This window comes from Martes martes (assembly GCF_963455335.1).
Source record: "Martes martes genome assembly, chromosome: 9".
In the NCBI taxonomy this organism is placed as follows: Eukaryota; Metazoa; Chordata; class Mammalia; order Carnivora; family Mustelidae; genus Martes; species Martes martes.
Window position 1 is genome coordinate 74,280,833 of NC_137896.1, and position 27,647 is coordinate 74,308,479.

At 38.1% G+C, this 27,647-nt stretch overlaps 2 protein-coding genes and 1 long non-coding RNA gene across 8 annotated transcripts in view; 1 reads left to right on the forward strand and 2 right to left on the reverse strand.

Annotated features, from left to right (window-relative positions):
* The window catches only part of PPP4R3B (protein phosphatase 4 regulatory subunit 3B), a 68,697-nt gene extending 62,070 nt beyond the window's left edge, over nucleotides 1–6,627 (reverse strand). For 2 of the 4 annotated variants that reach the window (XM_080813013.1, XM_080813011.1), the window contains exons 1-3: nucleotides 6,444–6,627; nucleotides 6,010–6,263; nucleotides 4,655–4,710 (exon numbers count right to left, since the gene is read on the reverse strand). In XM_080813013.1, coding sequence (XP_080669139.1) covers nucleotides 4,655–4,710; nucleotides 6,010–6,151 — 198 coding nt within the window. In that variant the 5' untranslated portion in view covers nucleotides 6,152–6,263; nucleotides 6,444–6,627. Of the gene's footprint in view, nucleotides 1–4,654; nucleotides 4,711–6,009 lie in introns of all 4 variants that reach the window. The other 2 variants (XM_080813014.1, XM_080813012.1) reach the window with 1 other exon arrangement.
* A 54-nt stretch (nucleotides 6,628–6,681) lies between these two features.
* Nucleotides 6,682–27,647, forward strand: part of LOC308348729 — a 297,221-nt gene continuing 276,255 nt past the window's right edge. For 2 of the 3 annotated variants that reach the window (XR_013967380.1, XR_013967381.1), the window contains exons 1-3: nucleotides 6,719–6,878; nucleotides 17,592–17,707; nucleotides 25,257–25,358. This is a non-coding gene — a long non-coding RNA (uncharacterized lncRNA). Of the gene's footprint in view, nucleotides 6,879–17,588; nucleotides 17,708–25,256; nucleotides 25,359–27,647 lie in introns of all 3 variants that reach the window. The other variant, XR_013967379.1, reaches the window with a different exon arrangement.
* PNPT1 (polyribonucleotide nucleotidyltransferase 1) overlaps nucleotides 18,671–27,647 on the reverse strand; it is a 45,332-nt gene continuing 36,355 nt past the window's right edge. The window contains exons 22-28 of the mRNA XM_080813015.1: nucleotides 26,347–26,430; nucleotides 25,949–26,032; nucleotides 24,776–24,882; nucleotides 24,639–24,694; nucleotides 22,467–22,545; nucleotides 20,072–20,119; nucleotides 18,671–18,956 (exon numbers count right to left, since the gene is read on the reverse strand). Coding sequence (XP_080669141.1) covers nucleotides 18,798–18,956; nucleotides 20,072–20,119; nucleotides 22,467–22,545; nucleotides 24,639–24,694; nucleotides 24,776–24,882; nucleotides 25,949–26,032; nucleotides 26,347–26,430 — 617 coding nt within the window. The 3' untranslated portion in view covers nucleotides 18,671–18,797. The remainder of the gene's footprint in view (nucleotides 18,957–20,071; nucleotides 20,120–22,466; nucleotides 22,546–24,638; nucleotides 24,695–24,775; nucleotides 24,883–25,948; nucleotides 26,033–26,346; nucleotides 26,431–27,647) is intronic.

The window sequence follows — 27,647 nt, forward strand, 5'->3', positions numbered from 1 at the left end:
TCCATTACTGCCCAACCTTTCCAACCTATTAATTCATGTCCTCCACTCATGCTTGTGATCTATAGCTAGAGTAGACTCTACTCATTACAAACCCATGCTGTTATTTTAACTCAGCATTCAAAACTTTCACCTCTACCTTTATCTTGGGAAATGTTCTTCTAGCTAAAACCTAGAATAGTCTCAATCTTACCTTTGAAGGATATGAACAGCCATTCATTAACTGCCCCTCTCCTTAACAAAATTCTGTTCTCCCTTGGTTTCAAGACAACACGCTTTCCTGATTCTCTACTCTTTCCAATTGCTTATTCTTCCTCTTGACTATATCTTCTTCCTGATTACCAAATACCTAACCCAGCAGCATGTCCTGTCAATTCTATCTTCTATATATACACATATCTCAAATCCATCTGCCTCTTTCCATCTTCACTGACATCACCCTAACCCAGTTCAACATTATATCTTGCTTGGATTATGCTGTGATCTCTCAACTACTCTCCCAGTTATTGCCTCTCTTCAATTCCACACACTGATGTTACTAGTCTGGATCATGTCATTCTTCTGCTGAAAATATTCAAAAGCTTTTCAACTTTAAAAATCTAAACCACAGGTGGAGAAGGGGTGGAAAAAAAAAATCCAAACCAAAGGTAACAGAACAGTATATAGTATGCTACCATTTATGCCAACAAAAGCGAAAATGTGTATGTGATTGTATACCTATTTGTTTACACATGCATAAAACCTCTAGCAAGATACGCAAGAAACTGGCAATACTGGTGGCCTCTAGCAAGGGAAACTATGGATGGAGTCCAGGGTGGGAGAGACTTCATCAAATACTTTCTAAATTTTTAAAGATGTGAATGTATTAACTATCCAAAATAAACAAAGAGGGATTTTGCTTTTTTGAAATGAACAAGCCACTAGCCAAATGACCTGCTTTCTTGTCACCTTCTCAGTTTCTGGATAGAACCATCATTTCCCTGGCCCCAAGACTGAAAACACTACTAGTGGCCCTTGATTCCTTCTCTGTCATATTTAATCATTCTCCAAATCTTCCAGCACTTTCTTGTTAATATACTGGAGCTCTATTTCTTCTTTACAATTCCACTTACTACACTGGAACAGATTTTCATTTTCCTGCATCTGAATTATATTAAAAGGTCTTGCTACCTAAAGCTCTTATTTCCTCTCTACCTCCAATTCATTATTCATAACATTGCCACACTTGCTTCCTAAACACAGTATCACCTTTCTCATGTTAGGCCCCTACTCAAGAATCTAGAATAGCTCCCTTTTGTTTAGTAAACCAAGCTCACAAATAAGAAACCTCTGCTGCCAAGAGCCTTAATAACTTTTGTATCAGGTGTACTATTTCCTTCCCTATCACAATTCCTTCAACAGACACCATCAGGGAGAGTGAAATTTTTCTTAATGATTCTAGCTCAAATTAATCTCTCCTTTTTAAAATTTTCTAATGTCCAAGTCTGTGGAATAAAACTGCTTTATATAAATTCTGTGTTGGTACATACCTGCTGTAAAATCTCAGTCAAGAAACTTGAACTTTCTGTGCCTTAACTGCCTCATCTGTGAAATGCTTTCATAGGCTTTCAATAAGGACTGGGTTAAAACCCTTTATCAGATAGTTTATTATCGTTACATAATTGTTTCACCTGTTACATCTTGTCTCCCAATAAAACCAAGGATTGGGACTTCCTTGTACTTCTTTCCTAAACCCAATTAACACAAACTGTATTAAAACTGTATTAAATATGAAAGGTATACATCCCTATAACTCTGCTTTTGATTTAGTCAAGATCCGTAGGATGGACTCTAAAAAACTTAAAATTTTGACATGTATCAGACACTATTTCATGTTCTACTGTATCATCATTCTCTTCTGTTTCCAATGTATTTAAACACTTAACAAGTTTATCGGCTCCTTTAAGTTTATTTTCTTCCCATTAACAACTTCACTACAGTCCACAGTACAGAAGCAAGAAAGTGTTGTGAATCAATGATGACCTATCAATATGGGGTCATTTGACATTCCAACTCAACTCATTCTAACTTATTTTGAGCCCATCATTCAGAATTTGGCTCATTTTAGAACTGCAATGTTAAAAAAGAATCTTAAATAGTCCGCTTTGAATTTATTCAATGTATTTTGTAGCAAAATATCCTATAAACTATGAACATTCTCATTCACTCAGGTCTTTTTAAAATTAAACTCCAGAATGATTCATGTATTTCATATAAACTTTGGAAATGGTTATTTTCTGGACTAATATATTGAATAACTTAAACAATGACATTTAAAAAGTAATTCTAATGAACACAGGAAAACATCATTGTGTTTGGAAATCCCAATTTGTATAATCTGGTAAAAAGTGCAAATTGAACAAGATTTTGGTGAAAAAAATGAAAAAACCGTATCTGTAACAAAGAAACTAAGTTTAAGAGAATTCCTAAATTGCTCTTTGATTCTATTAGAAAAGTGCACCCAATTTAAATAAAAATAAAGAAAACAAAACAAGTGACCCCAATTACACATTTTTCAATCTTAGATACAAACCTTTTCCATATTATTTTCAGTGCCACAGAGTTCTCTTATAGTTTAATGTTATTTGGTAAAGGTAATTCAGTTAGAAAAAAATACTTAAAAATCCTAATAGTATATTATTGAAATATGATTAATTATAATTGTATAAATCCACAAAACACAGAAAACATTTTTCCCAATAGCATAAAGTTTTAAAAATAAGTACTTTTTTCTCCAATACTTAAGTTTTCGAGCAGAGTAATATTACACAGAAAATCATGTTCCAAAGTTCCTAATGAAACATCATGTATTTTTGGACAAATGTTGGAGGGCTATTTTATACACAAACCTCCACCACATGTGATCTGATAGTAACAACAGTTAAAGAATCTTATACACAATCTGAGAAGAACCCATATTATAATTAATTTGTAGGAAGTCACATTTAAGAAGACAGTTTCTGAGAATTTTATATTTGTGCAGATAGGGGGAAAAAAAGATAACAAAACAGTTATTTCTTTCCCCACAAAAAAGGAGGCCAACAAAAAATAAAACAGAAGTAGCTACCTGGTAAAATTCCATGCAAAGACAGAGAATAACCATCTGCTTGGCTGACTTAGAAATTAAATTTACTTAAATGTCTAAGGTATAGGAAACATTTTTCAGGTGTTTAATACAGGACAAATGTTTAATTTGATTCTCCATCAAAGACATGCAGTACTTTCTAAGGAGAAGGAAAAAAATTGTTAATTGAAAATTGAAATATTTCAAAGACATGATTAAGAATGTATTGCATACACAAAAAAATTGTTTAACAGTGATACCTTTACTAATAACGAGCTGTGCAACAGACATGATTTCATTCTTCCAACTGTGAAGTGTTTCTGGGCATCCAAATTTTCATTGACCTTGAAGTACGTATTGATTATGTAAATATAATCCTAAAATAATTTATCTTTTCCTTCAAAAATCTCTGTCATACTCACTTTACACACCACACACACACACACACAAACACACAAAGGAAATAATCCCAATGTCTAATAAGAGGTGTATATCATAAAAAAAGAATGCTATACAGTTAAAAAAAACCTAAATCTACATTGTTAACATCAACAAATCTTCCAATTAACTGCTGAGTGAAAAATCAGAGTACATGTAAGAGCATGAGATCAACCGTGTAAAGTTTAAAAACACACAAAACACTACATATTATTTATGGATACATACATATGCAGATAAGGCATATAAGCATATACAGAAATAATACATCAACTTCAGAATAGTGGTTACCTACAGAGGATGGAGAATGGATAGAATGAGATGGGCACAAAGGGGGCTTTAACTCTATCCACAGTGTTCCACATTACAAAAATTAGAAACAAATATGGTATAATGTTAACATTGTTAAATTTGGTGGTGTTACACAGACACACATTTTCTATACTTATCAATTTTGAAATCTTCCATGATAAAAATGAAAACATTCACAGAAGAAAAGGTCGAACCACCGCTGCCATTTCCAGATTAAGTAACTGGGCACACTAAAACACAACACAGGTTTTCTTTTCCCAAATAAGACAATAAATATTAACAGAAAATATTACATGATTGGCAATGTACACTTTTTATAAAGTATCCACTGATTATATTAAAAATACACAATTAAAGAACAGGATTTAAATGCTTCTATTTCAAAAACTCTACCTTTGCTTGAGTCAAAGGATTGAATTTCACATCACAAATAGGCTTTCCTTGCTTTAAAGAGTACCCCTTTTAATTTTCTTTTATGTCATTTCCTTCAATGTGATTGAGAATAATAGGCTTAGTATACAGGGTAAAAAAGATACCTGACTCTCTGTAAGTAAGACCAATGAATACACTGTATTCTAACATAAACCAACAGTGGCTCAATTCAAAGACAATAAATTACTGCCAGTACAAAAACTTTCACTTTCTCAGTTTGAAACTTGTGACCTACAGGGAAATACATAGAATGTGTAACTCTGTTTACCAAACATGTTTTTTCTTGTCAGGAAAGCTTTCCCATCTTTGTCAGATTAATACTTCCTTGATCACAGATGAAGTCTTTCAAATTAAAGATAAACAACTACTTGCCTGTTGTTTCTGATATGCAGTGTTTGGATTTATCTTTGATTCCAAGAGTAGTGATCCTGAAAGATAAAAAATAATATTTGTAAGTTTCAATTTGTAAAATTCTGAATAAAATATCTGAATATGAATTTAAAGGAAAAAACTTGTTCTCTTCCCCTAGCTAGACATGTGAAGTAATCAAATGTATTCTGATTCATGTTCTTCTCTTCAGATCTGTGGTTTATACAGAACACACCATCTTATCCCCCATATATAACCTTTAAAGGAAAAAAAAATCCACCTAAGATCAACATTCAGACCCAAAATATAAGGAGACTAGATGTCCATTAAAGTTTTATTGAAATGAAAACTTTGAGGTCTAAATGACTACTTGAAGCCACGCTCTTTTTAACAAAGTTATTTTATTGCATTTTCAGTTTAACAAAACAAATTACAAAGGACCACAACAGGAATCTAAGTACTTAGTACACAAATAACAGAATGGCATTTTTGCTTTACTCCTTAACAAAATGAAGGACACTTCATATAGAAATAAATGTCCATACTTATTCAAAACAAAAGGTAAAGAGTACAAAGTACAAGAATAAATCTAAGATTGTCATTTTTCTATTATCTGCACATAACTGCTCAAATCGAGGCGTTCAGATTACAGTGAGAAAGGTTTTCATTATGCTCTACATTTTATAATTAAAATACTTCACAAATGACTCGTACAATAAACGAACAGATTTAAGTTTACAATCTGTACTGGTGTCCTAACTTGTTTAGGTTGTAAAGCACCCACTTTTTCATGGCAACCTCTACAAAGGCAGCCTGGGGGGATCCCAGACTACAGATAATGCTTGTGCGTGCATGTATCGTGGCAACAGTCTGCAATAACTGCAGGAAAAGGTGCTTTTTGGTTTTCCCCAGCACCTGTCGACTGGGGCAAGCGGGTTTTTAAAAAATGGGCTTAAAAAAAAAGGGCCACTCAGAAAGTAAAGTTTACTAAGCTTTTTGAAACAGACATATAAAGGATAAGAAAACAAAAAAATAAAGGGAGGGGGAGGGTCAGCTCCCTAGGACGAGAAGAAAACTATTCTCTCATTACTTCCTCCGTTCTCACTCAAAGGCGAAGACTGGAGAGGAAGGGGTCAAATCCTTAATAGGGATAGGAGGCGGGGGAACAGAATCAACATTTGACTGAGGGTAAATCCGGACAAAGTAGTTTGTTTTTACCGTACACAAGTGCAGGCACAAAACCAATGCGCCGTCCCAAGATGTGGTAGTAACCGTACCCAGCCCAGGGCCTAAACATCAGGGCTGTGCCCAAACCGGAGGCACTGACTGCCCCCTATCTTATGTTCCAATAACCTTACCGTCGGATTCAGCCCGAACCAGCAGCGACATCCCCTTGAGTTCCTCCACATAAGTGGAGGAGACATGCCCGGTGCCTCGGTCGTCCCACTGACGGTCTTCGTTGAGGGTGTAGACCTTCACTCGCCGCCGCGTATCCGACATGGTGGCTGCTGTCCCCACCGCCCCGGCCACCGCCTCCTCGCTCACCTCGTCCGCGCCCCTCACTCTTGAGAGACCGTTGCGGCGGTGGCGGCAGCGGCGGTGGCGGCGGCGGCTCCGGAGAGGCCCGAGTTCACCATGGCTCCCAAGGTTCAGTCGCGGGAAGGGGCAACAAGAGTCACCGAGACCTCTCCGCCCGGAGTCCCGATAACCTCTCACTTCACCTCCGCACACACCCACCCTCCACTCCCTTTGCCCCCAGAGCTCGCTCTCCCGCCGCCGCCGCCGCCGCCGCGGTAACTACTACAGATCCGCCATCTTGTAACCCGATTCTCTCTGCCTTTCTCTTCCTCCTCCAGCAGGCTAGCACGGGCTGTCCTAGCAGGGGCTACGGCGGCCGACGAGCCCAATGCGCGGTGCCTCGGCTTTCCGCACGCGCTTCCCAAGCCTGCGGTGCTCGGTGTTCTCGCGATGCGGGCGGGGTACAGGATCTAAGTAGGAGGGTCTAAGTGCGACTTCCTTTTTTCTGGGTCCCGCCTGCTGGCGCGGGATCTCGGCCAGGTGGTCGGTTCTCGCGAGTTCCTTGTCGCTTTTGGTGCCTGGAGATTCCTTTCTGAGCCAGACGCGAGAGCGGAGGCTTGGATCTTCTTTCGAGCGGTTGCTGGCTGCACCGGGCGTGTGACGAGCCGTGGGAGCCAGCTCTGAGGAAAAAGTAAAGCATACCTGGGAGGTACGCATCAATGGACGGACTAACCCTGGGCAAAAAAGAAGGAAATGTGCCCGCACTCCTTAATGGAAGCTGACCCTGTCAGCCTAGGGGAGAAAAATAACTTAAATTTCTTTCTTTGAATATGTAGGAACTTTGAGCCCTGGAAGTTACGGGGACCGGAAACCCACTAAAACTCGTAGAATCTGTTGGGAGTTCAGCATCTCCTCAGGAAGTGTTCTGTGGACCACCAGGCGATTATAAAGTGGAACATTAGTGTGTTGACAAATTCCTATTTCCCGCCAGAGCCTATCACCGTTAGGCATTTGGTAGCTGGCCATTGAAAAGCATACTTTCCACTTTGCGAAAATGCAGTGCTCTTCCCGTGTTTGTAAGGTCGGAAAATAAGTCTTCAGAGAAGTTTAGGGAAGTGGAGGGGACCTTCCTTCCTAATACATCTAAGAGCATTCTTTTGATACTTTTGAGTTTCTCTTACGAGCATTTTTTGCGTTACCTATCGGGAGGTAGTCTGCGCTGAATAAGCTAAGGAGGAATTCTCTGGGCATTCACGTTGTCAAACATCACATTAACTGTCAAATATTCCCCTGTGGATACCAGTCATGTGCTGGGCAGTCGTTTATTTCAGTCCTCGTTCGTTCTTCACAGAATACTTTCCGTTTTTAAAGAAATTCCCAGCTGCTCTGTCGTCAGTTCTTTACAACCCATTAGTCTGAAAGGTGAAAACAGACACGACGCACACGTTGATCCTGCAGCGCATCTTGGGGGTTGTAGTCATTACTTATCAGGGGTTTCGTCAAAACGTGGTTTTGTTTTGACCAGATCATTTGTGTGGACACCCTTCGGCGATGCACTAAAAACGTGAGACGTCTTACATAGAAAGACGCCTGATAAAAAAAAATTCTAATTTCAAAATCTGGATACATCGCATTTTTGAAAGATCTATAAAGGACTTGAGAAAATGTGTTTGAATCAAGGAGTTATATTAATAATAGAGCCATTAATTGCTGTGATTGATGTGCACAAATGCGTTTTGAGCCCAGAGAAAATAACCTTTCTGTCTTGAGTCAGAGAAGCTTCACAGATAAAGTTTTGAACTACGTGTTAGAAGATCCCTAAGTGGGAGTTTGCACTTTGGCTTGGGAAGGTGTTCAAGGCGGAGGGGACAGGGTGAACAATGAATATGTTGCTGGCCTCAAAGAACTTACAGGTTAAGTTATATGTAAGTTAAAGGAATGAAAACTATACAGAGGTCACCTTAACACTATCTGTGTTGAGGTTAATGTCCCACAAATAGAACTAACTCTGGACAGAATTGTGAAACAAGAGTTATTTCCTGTAGGGGCACCTGAGTGGCTCAGTGGGTTAAACTTCTGCCTTCAGCTCAGGTCATGATCTCAGGGTCCTGGGATCCAGTCCCGCACTGGGCTCCCTGCTCAGTGGGGAGCCTGCTTCCCCCCCTCTCCGCCTCCCTCTCTGTCTAGTTATGATCTGTCAAATAAATAAATAAAAATCTTTTTTTAAAAAAAGGAGTTATTTCCTGCATTTACTCAATCATTCAAATATTTGTTGAGCATAAACTATGTGTTAGGCACTGTTCTGTACAGCGAATAAATAGAAAAGGTCCCTCTTCTCATGGAGCTTACATTCTAGTATGGGAAGACAATAAACAAATACATGCCAGATACTGATAAATATTAATACCAAAATATAAGAGTAGCAAAAGTTTAGTGAGCTTGGGAAAGGTAATGGTGTTATTGAGGAAGGCCCCTAAGGGAAGCAGGCAGCCTTGCGTTTCCCCAAGTGAAGAAAGCATGAGAAAACAGAAAAGCAAATACAAAGTCGTGAGGTTGTAGTCAGAGGGATGGTAAGGAAACCAGTGTTTTTAAACATGTATATAATGGAATACTATACATATTGTTGTTCATACTGTTGTCCACAGGAACCCTAGTTTATTTAAAACCTGTCCTATTTATGTATGTATGTGTCATTTCCAGTGGTTTCCAACCTAAAATAATAAATGATTTACCAGAATTATTTCAGGTGTTCTAATATACTTGATATACTTGATGTTAAGTTCCTAGACTAGGGTTTTTCAGCATTTGCATCACTAACATTTTGGGCTGGATAATTACTTGTTGTGAGATTGTTCTATGCTAAACAGGATGTTTAGCAGCATCCCTTATTTTTACCCATCAGATGCCAGTAGTATTGCACCCTTTCTTCCAGCTGTGATGGCCCAGATTATCTACCATCATTGCCAATATCCCTGGAAGGCATGTTATATTTTTTAATTCTTGAGGGTTTAAAGAAATATCCTTTTAATCTGTATAGGGTAAACTGGGTTGTCATTTCATTGACTCATGCCCTTGAAATGTCAAACTTTCTGCTTTCACCCTTCCCATTCTGTTAGATGTTTTTATGAAAATACTTTTATGAAAGTTTTTTTGCTATATTCACTCATTTTTTTCTTGAGGCGATTAAGTCACATTAAGTTTTTTTCCTTAAGCAATTTAAGTAAACCATCAAAACTGATAACCTATATCCTCTTAGCCACATTCCTATTTCTTTTCCTCAGCCAAACTGTTTAAGGGTTAAAGTTGTTTATACCCCCTTCATTTCTTTGCCTCCCACTTATTCTTCAATTGAACCCATTCTGGTTTCCATCACACTGACCACCCTAACACCTTGCTCTCATCATGAAGCTCTTTATAAACTAACTTAAGATATCTATGTTAATAATGCCACTGGACATTTTTCAACCTGTTTTACTTGCTCTAAGTTAATATTGACACTTTTTTGTCTGAACTTTGTTCCTTCAGTCATATCATGGAGATTCTTGCTTTATCCTTCAGATGTTGCCACAGTTATCACTTTCATCAAGGACCCTTCTAACTCCCCTTTCTAGACTATATCTTTTGGAATATTACAAGTACCAAAAATCCCAATTCAAAGTGGTTTAAATGACAAGAGAATTTATTGGCTCATAAGAAGGAAAGAGGAACCTCAGGTAGATTTGATTGGCCTAACAGTATCAGTGAGAACTTGATTTCCTTCTGTCTCTCAATTCTATATTCTGCTCTGTCAGATTCATACTCAGGCTAACTCCTTTTGTATCTTAAGATAGTGGCCAAGAGCCCCCAAGTTTCCACAGTTCTTCACAGCAAAAAGAGTTTCTTTAGGTATTCCCAGTTGCATTGTGATTAGACTAATTTAGGTCACATGCCTACCCTTGAACCCAGAGATCTAAGGTCCAGGGAATTTCAAGCACTGATTGGCTGAGGCAAATCAACCTGTCATTGGAACCTGGAGTTGTTTTTTGTTTTAAGATTTTTTTTTTTTAATTTATTTATTTGACAGACAGAGATCACAAGTAGGCAGAGAGGCAGGCAGAGAGAGAGGGAGAAGCAGGCTCCCCGCTGAGCAGAGAGCCCAATGCGGGGCTTGATCCCAGGACCCTGGGATCATGACCCAAGCCAAAGGCAGAGGCTTTAACCTGCTGAGCCACCCAGGTGCCCCGGAGCCTGGAGTTTTAATCCCACTCAAATCCTATGGATATTACACCATGCGATATGGTAAATCAGAGATAGGAAGACAACCAGAATATCAATTTTATCTTCAGGTTACACATAGCACCATGCACCCTTCAGTTGTAGAATCTGTCATACTTGTAGCTTTACATTTATTTGTATGATTTCTGACTAATAACTATTTCCACATCTAGATGACAAATTTTTGTGAGTTCAGGGAACTATGTTTTTTCTCACCATTTTATCTCTAGTGCCTAGCAGAGGGCGTGGAACATAGCAAGTACTCAATAACTTGAAAGTTGGAAGTTTATTACTCAATTTGACATTCTCACTAGCAGGTAATTTAGTAACTACCCTATCAAATCAACTGAAATTAAATTACATCTTTGAAAGCTCCACATTGGTATCTCTAGCTTCTAACTAGTCAATTCTTAACACACTACTGAATGATACTTCTGAAACTAATTTGGTCACATTATATTGTTTTTGTATCTTTCAACGGTTTCTGATTTCTTGTAGGATAAAGTTCTTCAGAATGGCATACAAAGCTCTTCATGGTTTGGCCCCTACCAAACCCTGGCTGGCTTTCTGCTCTCAAGAGCAAGGCTATGAACTGTTGGGGTGGTTTTCCCTGGGGTGATTTTCTTTTTCAATCACAGCCCCTCCCATTCACCTTACCAAATGTTTTTGGAAGTCTTTTCTCTGGGTGAGTGTAGTTTCTCCAGGTATTCCCTCATACCCTGGAGTAAAGACAGAGGAAGGAGGCAAGAAGTCCTTCATTTGTTTGGTATTTAAGCTTTCACTTAATTACGCCTTTTAACTCTGCTGTCACAACCTCCCTACTGTGACTAGTATCTTCAAATAAAAGTCTCTCCTATTTCATAAAATAAATCTCAGTCTTCTGAGTTGGTGATGGGGGTGGCAGTGTTCAGAGGGCTTGTATGGGTGTGTGTGTGGAGGGAGATGGTAGTCCTTTGGTTATGTGGGATTGGGAAGGGGTCCAGTTATGTAGCCCCTCTTTATACAGACTTTGATCCTGTCCTCAGATTCTGAACCCTGGTCCTTTCTGATTTGTTGTAGAGATATTTAGTTCTCTTTTCTGATCACCTCTGTGGCCATTTAGGTTGTAACTTCCTCTGTTCTAAGGTCTGCTATACTGCTCTACCATCTGCTTGTCATGCAAATGACATTTGTTAAAATCTTTTGTCTGCTCTTGTCTCTTATTATGTTTGCCCTTTGGACTCTATACTTAAAAAAATTATATTTAACTGTGTGATTAATTTTGCATTTTTGACAAAGGTATGGTTGTTTGTTTTTTTGTTCATGTTTTTATGTTTTTTTTTAATGTTCTGTATTTCCCTTGGATTTTTTTGTTATATGTGAAGTAGGATGCCAAAAGTGTTTCCTCCAAATGAAGAACCACTTGTCAATATCATTTATAGATTAAATAATTTGAAATGCTATTTTAATCACATTCTTTATTAAATCTACAGACATTTGTACATACATGTATGTGGATTTGAGTCTGAACTCACTACTCTGTTTTCATTGTTTTAGTTGGTCAACTGTAGTTGACAGTTTTAATTGCTATAGTTATATATTTGTTTTGGTATTTGGTTGATGCAATGGCCGTATCAGTGCACCATTTAGATCTCCTTCAACAGAACCTATTCTGGGGAACATACTGGACTGATAGCCAGCTGCCCTCCCTTTGGGTCCAGCATTGCATTTGAGCTGAGGCCATAAAGACCTTCGGCTGCTTCCAGCCATTAACTGAGCATAGCACAGGTACTATACTTGTTTTTTTAACTATCTAGTGCAGAACTCCTTCAATGGGCAACTTTGCCTTGGGGAACTTCTTAGCAGTCTGGATGAGACTTTCTCGGAAATACACTGTAGTCAGAAGCTCTTTCCACCCAGTATTTCCTTACCTTCCCTCTTCTATAGAGTTCAAACTTGTACTATGGTCTACAGGCTGTCCCTTTCAATTCCTGAGCGTATTTTATCATTCACAGACATTTTCTCTAGTCAGTATCTTACATGTTTAATCCCTTCTTAGCAACTGTATTTTTGAGAGCCAGAACTGACATAGGTGGTACAGGGAGTAGTGTAAGAAATCAGGCAATAAGATGGGGTTTGTGGAATGGTGTACTCAGTCCTTGGCATGAGGTGGTCACTTGACTACTGATTTGACCAATAGTGACCTAGGAAAACATCCCATAAGAGGGGAATGTTGTTGTCTATACAATGATTCAAGCATTTAAAAAATATGGGGAAAACAATGCCTACAAGGATAGCAGAACTGGCCAATTAAGTTGTACTACTGCCTTGCAGAGGGATAGTCGGCTTCAAAAAAGGCCTTTATTTCCTGCAATGAAAGAACAGACATAGGATTTGACAGAGTTACAGAGCTCTAAAGATATCTGAATGTTCAGCTATGCAGTTAGGGTCCTGGTTGGGTAATCCTAAAGCTTGAAATATGGGATGGGGGTACCTGTGAAGATGTTGGTTGTGCAGATACCCCTGAACCCTCAGGGATTGCAGAAGTGGCTTATACTTCCTATAAGAGGTAACAATTCCCTCCCCTTGCAAAAAGACCTCTTCCGTAGTTGCTCTCATTTCTTATCCTAGCTGAGAGGTTGTGGTAGCTAGGTTAAATCTCAGCATAATCTGCCTAGGGACTGCTGGGTCTAGGAGGAAAGAGATTACACACTGAAGGAATTGAAAAAATAATCTGGCATGTATTACTAAGGAGCCAGAGAAGTACACTTGGGATTGGACTTTGAGGGTCCTTGATCAGGGGCCTTAGATACTCAAGATTTCATTGATCTGGGATACCTTTGGAACAAAAGATTTAACCTTTACCAGGACCCAAGGGGATGGGGCAGACTTATTGCTAAGACAGCTCTTGGAAGCCTGGAAAAAGTGAGAGTGGAAATGAGCTTACATCATGGCAGCTTTTGACTCCTGGAGAAGATACCTATTTATTTTGGCATACCTATATAGTTATTGCACACTTATTAGCTCTAACTAATTGTTTTGTACCAACTGAAAGTGTTTTTAAGAAAATCACCTGCAAGGGGCACCTGGGTGGCTCAGTGGGTTAAAGCCTCTGCCTTCGGCTCAGGTCATGATCTCAGGGTTAGGATCCAGCCCCGCATCAGGCTCTCTGCTGGGCGGGGAGCCTGCTTCCCCCCCCAACCCGCCCCATCCTCTCTGCCTACTTGTGACCTCTGTCTGTCAAATAAATAAATAAAATCTTAAAAAAAAAAAAAAAAAGGAAATCACCTGCATATGTTTTTGTTCTTCTCAACCTCTTTAAAAAAATTTTTTTTTAAAAGATTTTATTTATTTGACAAAGAGATCACAAATAGGCAGAGAGGCAGGCAGAGGGGGAGGGAGGTAGCAGGCTCCCTGCTGAGCAGAGAGCCCCATGCAGGCTCGATCCCAGGACCCTGAGATCATGATGTGAGCTGAACCAGAGGCTTAACCCGCTGAGCCACCCAGGCGCCCCTACTCAACCTCTTTTTAATCTTATTTTGTTGGTTAGAACCTGAGAAAACTGATGAGAGTAATAGTGATTATTCTTGTTTTGTTCCTGACTTTAATGGCAATGTTCCCAGTGTTTTATACAAGTTCTTAATTTCTGATCCCACTTACTGAGTTAAGGACATTACTTTCTTCTTCTTCTTCTTTTTTTTAAAGATTTTATTTATTTATTTGTCAGACAGAGATCACAAGTAGGCAGAGAGGCAGGCAGAGAGAGAGGAGGAAGCAGGCTCCCCGCTGAGCAGAGAGCCCGATGCGGGGCTCGATCCCAGGACCCTGAGATCATGACCCGAGCCGAAGGCAGAGGCTTTAACCCACTGAGCCACCCAGGTGCCCCAAGGACATTTCTAATATTTTGAAAATTCTTAGAAATTTTATAATTGCCTCTTCTGTATCTGGTGATCAAACAGTTTTCCTCTTGTAAAATATTTATAATGAATTATATTCTTATTCTTACCATCCTTGCATTTCCATAGATTTACTTACTTGGTCATAATAGCTTTTGTCAATATTTTATTAAGACTTTATCAGGAGGACATTCAAGATGGTAACATATAAGGGATCCTAAACTCAACCTCCTCCCATGAATACAACTAAGCTATGTATGAAACAGTTCTCTATGAAAAGGACCCAAAAGCTAGCCGAATAGCACCTCTACAACAAAGGACAAAAGGGCCACATTGAGGTGGGTAGGAGAGGCAGCACATGGTCTTTCAAAAAATCCCACCCTAAGCATAAAGACCAACATCTTGGAGGAATCTCATAACAGAGGGCTTGTCCTGAGAAGTGAGGGGTTTGTGCTCCATAGCAGGTACCTCGGCCCTTTGGGACTACATCAGAGAGATGAGCACCTGGCCTTGAAAATCAATAGGGCTTAACAACTATAGGGCTTTAGGGAATGGAAAATCCACTATTAAAGGACTCACACACAGACCCACTCATCCCAGGACCCAGCACAAAATTAAATCTCAAAGACACCTAGACCATATGCTAAGGAAATGCATTTGCTAATCTTATAGCATCTGCCAGAGACAGGAACCTCTTGGGACTCTCTGGGGACAGAGGTACTGGCAAACACCATTTCTGTACACTCCCCACCCCCACCCAGCCTGCTAGCTCAGGAAGAAGTGTCCTGCCCCCACCACAGCCCAGGTCTACCCTCTTCCTGCTGAGTGCCCTGCCCCCATGGTCTACCCTGCCAGTCAGTGGGCATGTGCAGTCTACACAAGGGACACCCCTTGAGCACCTGGCGCTGGTGGCCAGCGGGGATTGTTTTGGACTCCCTGGGCCTAAAATATTCAGTTCTTCACAGGTTATCACCCCCAAGGGCACCGCACAACCAGCTGACTAAAACATACCCCTAGAGTTCATTTGAAAAAGGTTTATTTTCTTTTCCTTGAGTTTCAACCTGAGGGGCAGGCAGGATTCAGGTTTGCCATATATTCATAGGCTACATAGGTGCCCCCAGATAAGATGGGCAGGGAGATAACCATATTAGTGCTCTCCCGTGGCCATATAACAGTTCAAGGATGCCTCCCAGAAAGGAGCTTATATATGCCTAAAGCAAGAGTTTTCCAGTTGTCACCCTGGGGATTAACTCCAGATTTCCTGGTCTCAAAGTCAGCAGGGTTTATGATTCTGTAATCATAAGACTATATATTTACTTAAGACTATATATTTACATACTTTGAAAGCTGCTGCCTGTGGATCTGGCTTACTCTATTCCTAAAAGAACTAGAAAAAGGAGAAATGAAGCCTAAAGTTGGTAGAAGGGGGTAAATAATAAAGATCAGAGTGGAAATAAATAGAGACTAGAAAGATAATAGTAAAGGTCAGTGAAATGAAGAGTTGGTTTTTTGAAAAGATAAGCAAAACTGATGAATCTTTAGGTAGGCTCACTGATTTAAAAAGATAGGGCTCAAAAAAAAAAAAAAGACAGGGCTCAAATAAATAAAAAATGAAAGAGAAGTCATAACTGATACTATGGAAACACAAAAGATCCTAACAGACCACTACTAACAATTATATGCCAACAAACTGGACAATCTGGAAGAAATGGAAAAATTCCTAGAAACGTATGATTTTCCAATACTGACTCTTGAGGAAATAGAAAATGTGAATAAGCCAGTTGCTAGTAAGGAGATTGAATGAGTAGCCAGAAACCTCCCAACAAACAAGTCCAGGACCGGATGGCTTCACTGGTGAATTTTACCAAACATTTGAAGATGTAATACCTATCCTTCTCAGACAAGGATACCATGGAGAAGAAAATTACAGTCCAGGCCAATAACCCTGATGAACATAGATGCAAGAGTCTTCAACAAAATATTAGCAAACCAAATTCAACAGTACATTAAAAGGATCATATACCATGATTAAGGTTGACTTATCTCAGGGATGTAAGTATGGTCAACATCCAGAAATCAATCAGTATATTAACATTCGCAGGTAAGAATATGCTGTTGTATGTAAAACAGAAATGAGAGGCCAAGAGACTCCAAAGCAAAGGGTAGAGCAAGAATGCCTTTGTTCATAATGATGTACTGTCATAGCGCCAATCAGCCACAGGGAGTGTGACTTGGCCTCTGTGAAATAAATTCATGGCCCTGTGATCATCCCTACCATCTCCCATCCCTCCCCCAACAATCGCTTTAGCTTATGTTGGTAGCCTTCTCTTAACATTATTCTTTAATAAAATTTGCTAAAATTTTACCCACCCAGTTGTTTTTTCTTTAAAAAAACTACTACCACCTGACATGTTATATACTTTACTATTAGTTTCCATCCACTGGAATGTGAACATTGGAACTTGATCTATTTTGTTTACCAATGCATTCCTTGCACACATTATAGTGTGTGGAACATAATAAGTATTGAATTAATGAATACTAAGCTTGGCAGAACTGAACTAAGAAAGATACTGATATTTACACTACTACATCTTTGATCTAGAAATATAAAATATCCTGTAAGAGATGAAAAAATTATTGCATAAAAACTGTAATTCATGGGCAGGGGAGGTCAATAATAAAGAATATGAAGGAAAAAGTTTTGTTAAGTATCCACACTGCACTACCAAAGATGGCATTTCAATTTTAGTTGTGGTGTTTTTAGTATATAATTGCACTTTTAGAAGTACTTTATGGAGAGTAGGGAAAACTACCAAGATTTGAATGAAGATAAAAATAAAAGTTCAGGGGCACCAGAATGGCTCAGTCGTTGAGCATCTGCCTTCGGCTCGGGTCATGATCCCAGGGTCCCGGGATCAAGCCCCATGTCGGGCTCCCTGTTCGGTGGGGAGTCTGCTTCTCCTTCTCCCTTTCCCCCTGCTTGTGTTCCCTCTCTCACTGTGTATCTCTCTGTCAAATAAATAAAATCTTAAAAAAAAAAAAAAAAGTTCAGACATAAGGTGTGGGATCTTGGTTTAAGTGGAAATGGAATCTTTTTGGTGGTTTGTGGTTAGTGGGCTATATTGTCACTTTGTGGAACCACTGGTCTCTAGAATTTAAAAAGTAGCTTCATTTTTCTCCCAGTAGTAGTTGGGAGGCCATTTGAAAAAGAAAAGAGAAAACTTAAGAAAAACATAAATTACAATTTTGAAATGCTACCATTAAAGCTTGTCTTTTTTTTTTTAAAGTAGATTCCACGCCCAGTGGGGAACCCAATGCAGGGCTTGAACTCACGACTCTGAAATCAAGGGTTGGACACTTATACTGAGCCACCCAGGCGCCTTAAAGCTTATGTCTTAAACAGAAGGTAAGTGAGAATGAAAGATTTTTGTCACTATTAGAGAAAAACCAAATGTACAAAGTATATAGTTTATATTTAATGTCATTTTCAGTTAATCTTTAGTATTTCAGAAAATGTGCCTGCCACACTATTTTACACACTATTTATAAAATCAGGGTTTACTGACTTAAAAATATACATATTTAAAAAAATATTTGACCAACTAAATTGTTAATATTTTACGAACTATTTATGAGTCATGAATATACAAACATTTTATCAGATTTATAACAGGATTGCATATTCTAAATTAGGACTTCCATTAACCATTTTTTTGTGGAATTATGTAATATATCATTAAAATGAACATCTTATAGCTATTACTAATAATTATGTCAACAGCCTCTATATAGAACTGTTTCAAACATTAGCTGAAAATCATGATTTTTTCCATCCTTTATACCAAGAACATCCATACATTTGCAACATTTACTCTATTTGATAAGTGATTTTTCTATATTTTTAAAATAATTATATTTTCTAAATTTGAAAAATGTACTCCCTCATTCTAGTTAGGATCCCATTTATAATATTTATTCCACTACATTTATGGTTTTGTGACCAATTTGAAAGGTGGTATATCATTAAAAACAGATCTGTACTAAAGAAACTGGCTTTGATATGGCAAGTCCCAGTTTGTAAGACAGAGGTAGCCAAATACGGCTCTTGTGCAGAGGTGAGCCATTAGATGACTAAGAGTAAATTGTCACTACTGTATACAAAGACAATAAAGAAGATAGGAAGAGATCCATTATGGTAACAAATGGGATCTATTATATCTGAGGTTTTAAGGTATTTCAGAATTATAGGAATTAAAGGGCAATCTTTTTAAAGATGTATAAGTGGTTTAGTTTTAATAATATTTATTGATTCGTACTGTAAATAAAAGTAAGAATATAGGTAACTCTTGAAATAAAAAAATAGACCACATAAAATGTGCATTTTAATACAAATCATTAGGATATATTTATACTATATATAAATCTACATATTAGAAGATAGTACTGAAATTTTACTCTACAGAGTATCACTCTAGAATTCTCTTTAAAAAAAAAAATCACTGGGTAGAATTAGATGATGACTGTGAAATAGATTCTCCCATTACAATACTGCTTCTGTCATTTAGAGTTTTGACAACACTTGTAACTGGAGACTGTAGCACTTTACGAGAAAGTCTCATTCTTCCGTCAGCTGGATCACGCCCAAAGTATTTCACCTGTATTAAAGAAGCCAATTTACCTTTACAGTTACATAGTACAATGATCAACATCCAAATTAGAAGATATTTACATTTATATGGTGCAAAAAAAAAACCAATGAGTAATGTTTTTACTTTCCTGAAAGCATAGCTTAGTACTAAGTAGAGGTATATACTAATAAATATAATTTGGTTAAATAGCCCTTTTAAGAAAAAGAAAAGAGATGGGCATTTAGTTGCTCTATTAAAATCTTCTGTTAGACTCAACTGTGCTTTCTTATTTTCTCTGGGCCAGGTCCCTATACTGGAAGAACAGTGAAAGCCATGGTGAATGATTCTAGAAAAGGGCTTTCTGAGCCTAAGGGTATGATAAACTATACGGGATTATGGTTAGGTCATTCACACTATTCCCCTGAAGGACTATCAAACTGGAGATTATTTGGCTTGACTTTAGACAAAACAGGTCGGGAAATGTGGCAGTTTTAAAGTCCCTTCTCATGCAAAAACACAACCTTATACAAATACTGGGTCTTAGTTCTTACTCTTCCATAGAGGCTCCTTAAACAATGGACTACAGATTAGGAATAAAATAGAAGCCTTGATTACTCAAGTCATGGGTAATAGGTATAGCTGGAACAAAATGTGGTATGGACAAGTGAAACAGAAACCAAACCACACCAGACTGGCAATGACTTCCTTTATACATTCATAAAAAACTATAAAAAGGTCAAACAACATGGCTTTCTTTAAACTCAAAAATTTTTAGCTATGAACCAACTGAAGTCTCAACTCAAATATGTCATTCAAGGCCTTTAACAGAGTTACGTGTTCAGAGTTCTCCTGTCCTATCTGCACATCACTGCATAGCTATTACTGGCCTCATGCATTTTTAAAAGCTCTCAAGGGTGGGGACTACTGTTTGAACTAAACTGCAAGCTCCCTAAGGGGAAGAATTACACCTTAAATCCTTAGTCTGTTTAAAAACAAACCTAAAGCTAAAAAAAAACCACAGCACATAATACAAATCACAGATGTTGATTTCATTCTTTTAGCTTTTCGGAAAAAAAAAAAACAAAATTGAAACTTGGAGTACAGTTTACAACTTTTAAGGCTGAAAAGTTGAATACAAGTACCTGAATTTCTTGGCCAACTTCTAATCCAAGGGCGGTGGGATGTTTAATCTGAAAGAGAACATGTTCATTTGTTAGTTGCTATGCATAATTTCTTAATATCCATAGCAGTACACATTTTTTAAGTGGAAAGTTTTAGTGTTTTTCCTGATTATAAAATCTGTTGATTACAAAGGCTTAAAATACACATTCAAGTGAGAGCAAAAATCATCCAAAGCTCTCTACTTTTTAGATAACTACTGCTGATACTCTAGTATCTAGTACTCAAGTATCCCTTCAAATGTCTACTTAGTATGTACTCCATTTATAAAAATGGACCTTATTGAGCTTGTTGTTTTCTAATACATTGATTTTTCATTCAATAATATGTTCAGGATATCCTTTTATATCAACAAATGAAACAGAAGAATGTTCAAACTATACAATTTGTTTAACTGATCCCCTAAAGGTGGTCATTTAATTTGTTTTAAATTCCAGTATTTTTTTTTTGAGACTTTATTTACTTGGAGAGGGGAGTGAGAACGAGCACACGCAAGTGTGAGAGCGCATGTAGGGCAGAGAGGGAGAAGCAGACTCACTGTGGTGCAGAGAGCCCAATGCAGGGCTCAGTCACAGACCTGAGATCATGACCAGAGCTAAAGGCAGATGTCTAACTGACTGAGCCTTAAATTCCGGTATTGCAAATGTTAATAATTACTGAATATAGATGTAAGGTATGTGGATGTTCAGTGTACTATTTTTTTCAACCTTTCTGTAGGTAACTACAGTATTACAACAATTATGTAGTTACTTAAATTATCCTTTCAGAATAAAGTCCTAATGTTGAACTTCTAGGGCCAAAGGTACTCATACACATTTATCAAACACTCTCCAAAAAGTTTATCCCAATTTACATTCCTACAACAGTATCTCAAGTATATGACAATGTCCATTTTTTTCTTCCATATTTTCACCCACATTGGGGATTTTCAACTATCTGAAAGTTGAAAAATGATAACTTAGCTTTATTTGCATTAAAAAAAAACTGCTGTTGGGGTGCCTGGAAGACTTGGTGGGTTCAGCATCTAACTCTTGAATTCAGCTCAGGCCATGATGCCAGCATCATGAGATCAAACCCTGTGTTGGGCTCTGCTCTCAGTGTGGAGTCCGCCAGAGATTCTCTCCCTCTCCCTCTGTTCCTCCCCCTGCTCACCCATGCTCTCTGTCTAAAATAAAAACAAGTAATATACAAATCTTTAATTTAAAAAAAATTGCTGTTGATATTGACCTTTCTTACTGATCCATATAAACCCTGTGCATATGAAGCCTCTCTCATATGTTATATACATCTTTTCTCCCTGAGTTGGTACTTGCCTTTCACCTTTATTGTAATTTTGCCATGTATTTTAAAAATGACATCAGAAGCACCTGGGTGGCTCAGTCAGTTAAGCATCTGAATCTTGATTTCACCTCAGTTCATGATCTCAGTGTTGTAAGAAAGAGCCCAGCGTGGTGCTCTGCACTCAGCAAGGAAGTCTGAGATTCTCTCCTTCTGCCCCTCCCCTCACTCAAGCACTTGCGTTCTTTCTCTAAAATAAATCTTTCTAAAATAAATAAAACAGGAGACATTCTGCTTTATGAAAACCAGCCATTCCAATACAATGTATTAAATAATCTTTGTTTCTTCAGACTAAAAATGCAACTTTTGGGGCGCCTGGGTGGCTCAGTGGGTTAAGCCTCTGCCTTCAGCTCAGGTCATGATCCCAGGGTCCTGGGATCGAGCCCCGCATCGGGCTCTCTGCTCAGCGGGAAGCCTGCTTTCCCCCCTCTCTCTCTCTGCCTGCCTCTCTGCCTACTTGTGATCTCTATCAAATAAATAAATAAAAAAAATGTTAAAAAAAAATTAAAAAAAAATGCAACTTTTAGTATATATTATATTCCCATGTATATAACTGGATAATCTCTGGTCTCTATTTTCTGTTGCATAAATTGTCTAATTCTAGGTCAGTAATACACTGTTTTATTCTGTATAGCTTTATATTTCAATATTTGGTAAACTAAACATTCCTATTATCCTCTGCACCTACAGTGTTCTTGAATAGTTTCATATTTTTAGTTTTATCTTACCATGCTTGGTTAGCCAAGAAAGTTGGGAAGACAGGGCTATAGCTATTTTTAAAAAGTAACTGTTATATGTTAACTCTAGACGTGTTAACTCAAGAATGTTTCTATTCCATCATACAAGGACAAACATAAATATCTGTTAAACAGTGTAAAAACCTTCTGTCAGCAACATTGCTGTCATTTTCAGCTTTTTATATTTAGGCTAGTAGTGGACAAAGTGCACAATTCTCAACAACCCAGGTAATTTCATTATGATGATTTTAAGATGGTTTTAAACATATTGTTTTGTTTTTACCTTTCGTTGATCAAGTTGTGTGTTATGGAGTAGTACTGCAGTCATATTTGGATATAATTTAACCATTACTCCAGTGTCTCTGAAAAGGAAAGGAAATAAGCCTGATTAAAACAGTATCTGAGTATCTACTCATAATCAAACTGATTATGTATTCATTGGAGAACAAAATAAACACACACACACAATTGTAAAAAGGATTATCTAAAAGAGAAACTTATTTTTTCAATTGAACATACACCTTGGATTTACATTTCTTTTTTTTTTTTAAAGATTCTATCTATTTATTTGACAGACAGAGATCACAAGCAGGCAGAGAGGCAGGCAGAGAGAGAGGGGGAAGCAGGCTCCCCGCTGAGCAGAGAGCCCGACGCGGGGCTCGATCCCAGGACCCCGAGATCATGACCTGAGCCGAAGACAGAGGCCTTAACCCCCTGAGCCACCCAGGTGTCCCTGGATTTACATTTTTAAAAAAATATTTTATTTATGGGGCACGTGGGTGGCTCGGTGGGTTAAAGCCTCTGCCTTTAGCTCAGGTCATGATCTCAGGGTCCTGGGATCGAGCCCTGCATTGGGCTCTCTGCTCAGCAGGGAGCCTGCTTCCCTCTCTCTCTCTCTGCCTGCCTCTCTGCCTACTTGTGATCTCTGTCAAATAAATAAATAAAATCTTAAAAAAAAAAAAATATTTGAGAGAGTGAGAGAGCATGAGCAGGGGAAGGGAGAGGGAGAAGCAGGCTCCCCTGAAGAGCAGTGAGCGTGACAGGGAGCTCGATCCCAGGTCATGACCTGAGCTGAAGGCAGCTGGTCTGAGCCACCCAGCTCCTACACCCTGTTACTTAAATACTTGTGAATGAAAGGACAGAGAAGAGATAAAGGAAAATTGTGTAATGACAAGCTTTTAGACTACATATTCTTCTATAATTCTCTATTCCCCCATTTTGAAATGACATTAATTATTTATTTTTTTAAAGATTGTGAGAGAGAGAGAGTGAGAGAGAGCATGAATGGGGAGGAGAGGGATAAACAACATTAAATATTTTAAAGTAGTGTAGATGAATCATCAACCTATTAAATAATGGTTTAAGGAAGGGGGCTGGATAAAGTAAGGTATTTATTTCATTACAAAATCTGTCTTTTTTTCACTAGTCTACTAAAATAAGCCATCCCATTTCTCAGTTTTTCACCTGTGATATTAAACAAATTATTCCATTGGCTTTTGTTATTCATTTCAAATAGCTCTGAACACTCAGGCTACATCTGATATATATATATGTGTATTTTTTTCCTTAAGAAGGGGATTTTTCAGGGGTGCCTGGGTGGCTCAGTCTATTAAGTGTCTGCCTTTGGCTCAGGTTATGATCCCAGGGTCCTGGGATTGAGCCCCGCATTGGGCTCCCTGTTCGTGGGGAGTCTGTTTCTCCCTCTCTTCCCTGCTTGTGCTTCCTCTCGCTACCTCTCTCTCTCAAATAAATAAAATATTTTTTTAAAAAGGGGAGGGGATTTTCTCATCCCCCCAAAATCAGTCTTTTTAGCTGATAAAAAATAGTGAGGTTGAAATTGACATTTAAAGAAATGTGCTCCTTAGGCATTAAGTAGTACTATCTTTAAAACAAACCAAGATGAAACTATTAGAAAATGAAAAAGGAATACTGCTAGGTCTATTTGGGCCTGTTTTACTGTTTATTGGGAAAATTTAGTTCAAGGAAACAATTTGGTTCAAGGAAATAATTCACTTAGAAGAATCTATTAGTACAATTATAATCACAGAATCATGTTATTGAAAATCAACAAACTGGCATAGAAAATAAATTATACCTTAAAAATAATTTATGGCAGGTAATTGACATAAAATCTAAATACCTTACATTTTCAACGTATATAATGCAAATGTGAAGTTAACATGTGCTTATAATATAAATCTTATAAAAACCAGCATAGTGGGGGCACCTGGGTGGCTCAGTGGGTTAAAGCCTCTGCCTTTGGCTCAGGTCATGATCCCAGGGTCCTGGGATCGGGCCCTGCATTGGGCTTTCTGCTAGGTGGGGAGCCTGCTTCCCCCCTCTCTCTCTGCCTGCCTCTCTGCCTACTTGTGATCTGTCAAATAAATAAATAAAATCTTAAAAAAACAAAGAAACAAACAAAAAAACCCCAGCATAGTGTATTGGTTGATATTACCTGATTTCAGTTATTGTGGCGGTATATACTGCTCCAAATTCTAGTTGCTGCTCTTGCTGTAAGTGCAAAATAAGCCATAAGATGAATAAATAGCAAAAAATATAGAAAAAAGTAAGTATTATAAGATCTATACTTACATCATCTTTGCAGATTTCAGTAATAAAGTCTCTTGCTTCATGCATAGCACTTGGTGTTGGTGCAAATATAGAAAATGTTTCTTCATCCACCTGACTAACAGTTACTCCTTTTAAAAAGATAATTTAACATATTAAAGTTAACTTGCTCACTTTAGTGAAGTCTAGTCTTACAAAGTAGATGTGAGAGCAGGGGACTGATGTATAAGTAGCTGGGCAGAGTTGTGTTATATTTACTCATTGCTTTAGGAATGAAGGGATTCATTCACCAACATACAACACATTGCACACCTGCTATATATCTGACATTGTACTATGCCCTGGGGAAGCAACAGTCAGTCACTGTCTCTGTTCTTGGAGCTCACAGTTTGGTAGGAGAAAGCACATTTAAGTTCTAATTTTTGAAGATTTGGTTTTGCTCTTTTAATTATGAGTAGCTTCTATACTATAACCTTTTCCTCACTTTTTCTTTCTCTTACTCTAGAGTAGTGAACAGATGGATGAGGGATGACATGTCAGTTTCTCAATCTAAAGCGCTGGCTAAGACAACTCTGCTTCTCACCTTCCTTCAATAATCTCAAAGTTGGTAAGTACTAGGTAACTCAAAGATTGCTTCTAGAAAAAACAATGCATACTATTTCTACACATACTCTTCAAATAAAAGTCTAAATAAGACTAAGTGAAAAACAGCAGAATAGAAAATGACAGCAAAATCCTCTCAAATGAAAAACTAAAGATTTTTCTAAATGTTCAATTTTAAAATGTCACAAAGAAATCAATGAATTCTAGGTCATCCTTCTTGAATATAGTTAAGAATGACTGCTGATTTATTAAGAGGCATACAGAAAACTTAAAGACATGACAGCATTATATTCTTTTCTCTTGTTCTCACATATCTCAAACATATTTTTTTAATATAATGGAGATGAAATGGCAACTTATGGGGCCTACCATTAAAACCCTCAAACTTGGGGCACCTGGGTGGCTCAGCTGGTTAAGTGTCTGACTTTTGATTTTGGCTCAGGTCATAATACAGGTTTGTGAGATCAAGCCCTCAAGTTGAAATCCATGCTGAACATGGAGCCTGCTTAAGATTCTCTCTCCCCCTCCCCCTTCTCCCCTTCCTCTCTAAAAAACATAAAAAAATAAAACCCCCAAACATCATACAACTCTTACCTGTTTCAGCCTGAAGCTTTTTTAAATGATATCCACCTGGTCCAACAAATTTTGCCCGTTTTGATAATGGAACCTGAATAGTTTCTAAAATGTAGTACAGACCAACTGTAAATAATTCAAATACATATATGAACCTAAAACATATCTTGATCAAAATTTTATTTTTGGCATATGCACATGTAAAAGTATTTCATGGGAAATAGAAAAATAGTTACTTGACTCAAGTTTCTGTAAGTTCTAATGTCTAAAAATACCTCCCCAAATTTAAAATATTTATAGAAATATTTAAAATATTTTTGTTTTGTGTATGGAGTTAAAGGAAATTTAAATATAATAATATACTTTCATATATTAATGTTTACCTTATCACAGAATAAATAATAACTTTAATACATTACCTACAACAGGTCCATTTTCTTTTCTAGATGCTCGAGGTTTTGAAATAGTTTTGTTCATAATCTGTAGTATCTCCTTCTTTGCCACTATAAGAGATAAAAACATAAAAACTATAATCACAGTTGACCCTTGAACAACTGGAGATTACGGATGTCCACCCCTGCATCAAAAATTCGTGTAAAACTTTTGATTTCCCAAAACTTAACTACTAATAGCCTACTATTGACTGGAGGCCTTACTCATGACAAAAAACAGTTAAGTAACACATTTTGTATGTTTATCTATTATACTCGATATTCTTATAATAAAGTAAACTAGAGAAAAGAAAAGTTTAAGACAACCATAACGAGGGGCGCCTGGGTGACTCAGTGGGTTAAACCTCTGCCTTCAGCTCAGATCATGATCTCAGGGTCCTGGGATCAAGCCTCACATCAGGCTCTCTGCTCAGCGGGCTTCCCCCCCATCTCTCTTTCTGCCTCTCTGCCAGCTTTGATCTCTCTCTGTCAAAAAAATAAATAAAATCTTAAAAAAAAAAAAGAAACCATAAGGAATAGAAAATATATTTACAGTACTGTATATTTATTGAAAAATATTTGCATAGGCATGGGATAGGGGGCTGGCTCTGGGATGGCAGAGTTCCACAGCCTGGTGGCTTAGGCTCAGCAGTGGCAACCCCTGGGTGGCCTGCAGGCTGCAACAGTTGCATGGAAGCATAGTAATGCTGCTTCATCTGCATGGACATGTACCACTGACCCATGGCCATACACTTATACCTGTGGTCACATGTGAGTGTGCTGGTCTCCAGGAGGCCATAGTGGGGAATGGGTCCCCTCCCAACCCCACAGGCACAGAGGACTTAGTGCAGGGACTTCCTATACAGTGCTATCCCTTCTCTCTGGGCATGTTTCTCCACTTCAGCCCAGTCTTCTGCTGGCCAGCCCTGGATGCTTGATGGGACCACCTTCTCAGCACACTGGGTAATCTGCAGCCCTGCCTAGTCATGGACCCCCATCCCCAGCAGCTGCTAATTGCCTCAGCAGGACTCATAGGATACTCAGCGTAGCAGACATGACCTCTGTGTCATCTGCCTTCAGTTCATCTGGTGGAATGGGCAATAGTAAATAAATGCTTTGCTGCTGTAAATAAATGCTTTTGTTGCCAACTCTTTAAAAAAAAACCCCACAAAAACCAAAAACCAAAAAATAATCCACGTATAAGTGGACCCATGCGGGTTGAGCACACATTGTTTAGAGGTGAACTATATATAAAAAAAATGTGATAAGATATAGCAGTAGTCTTAGTT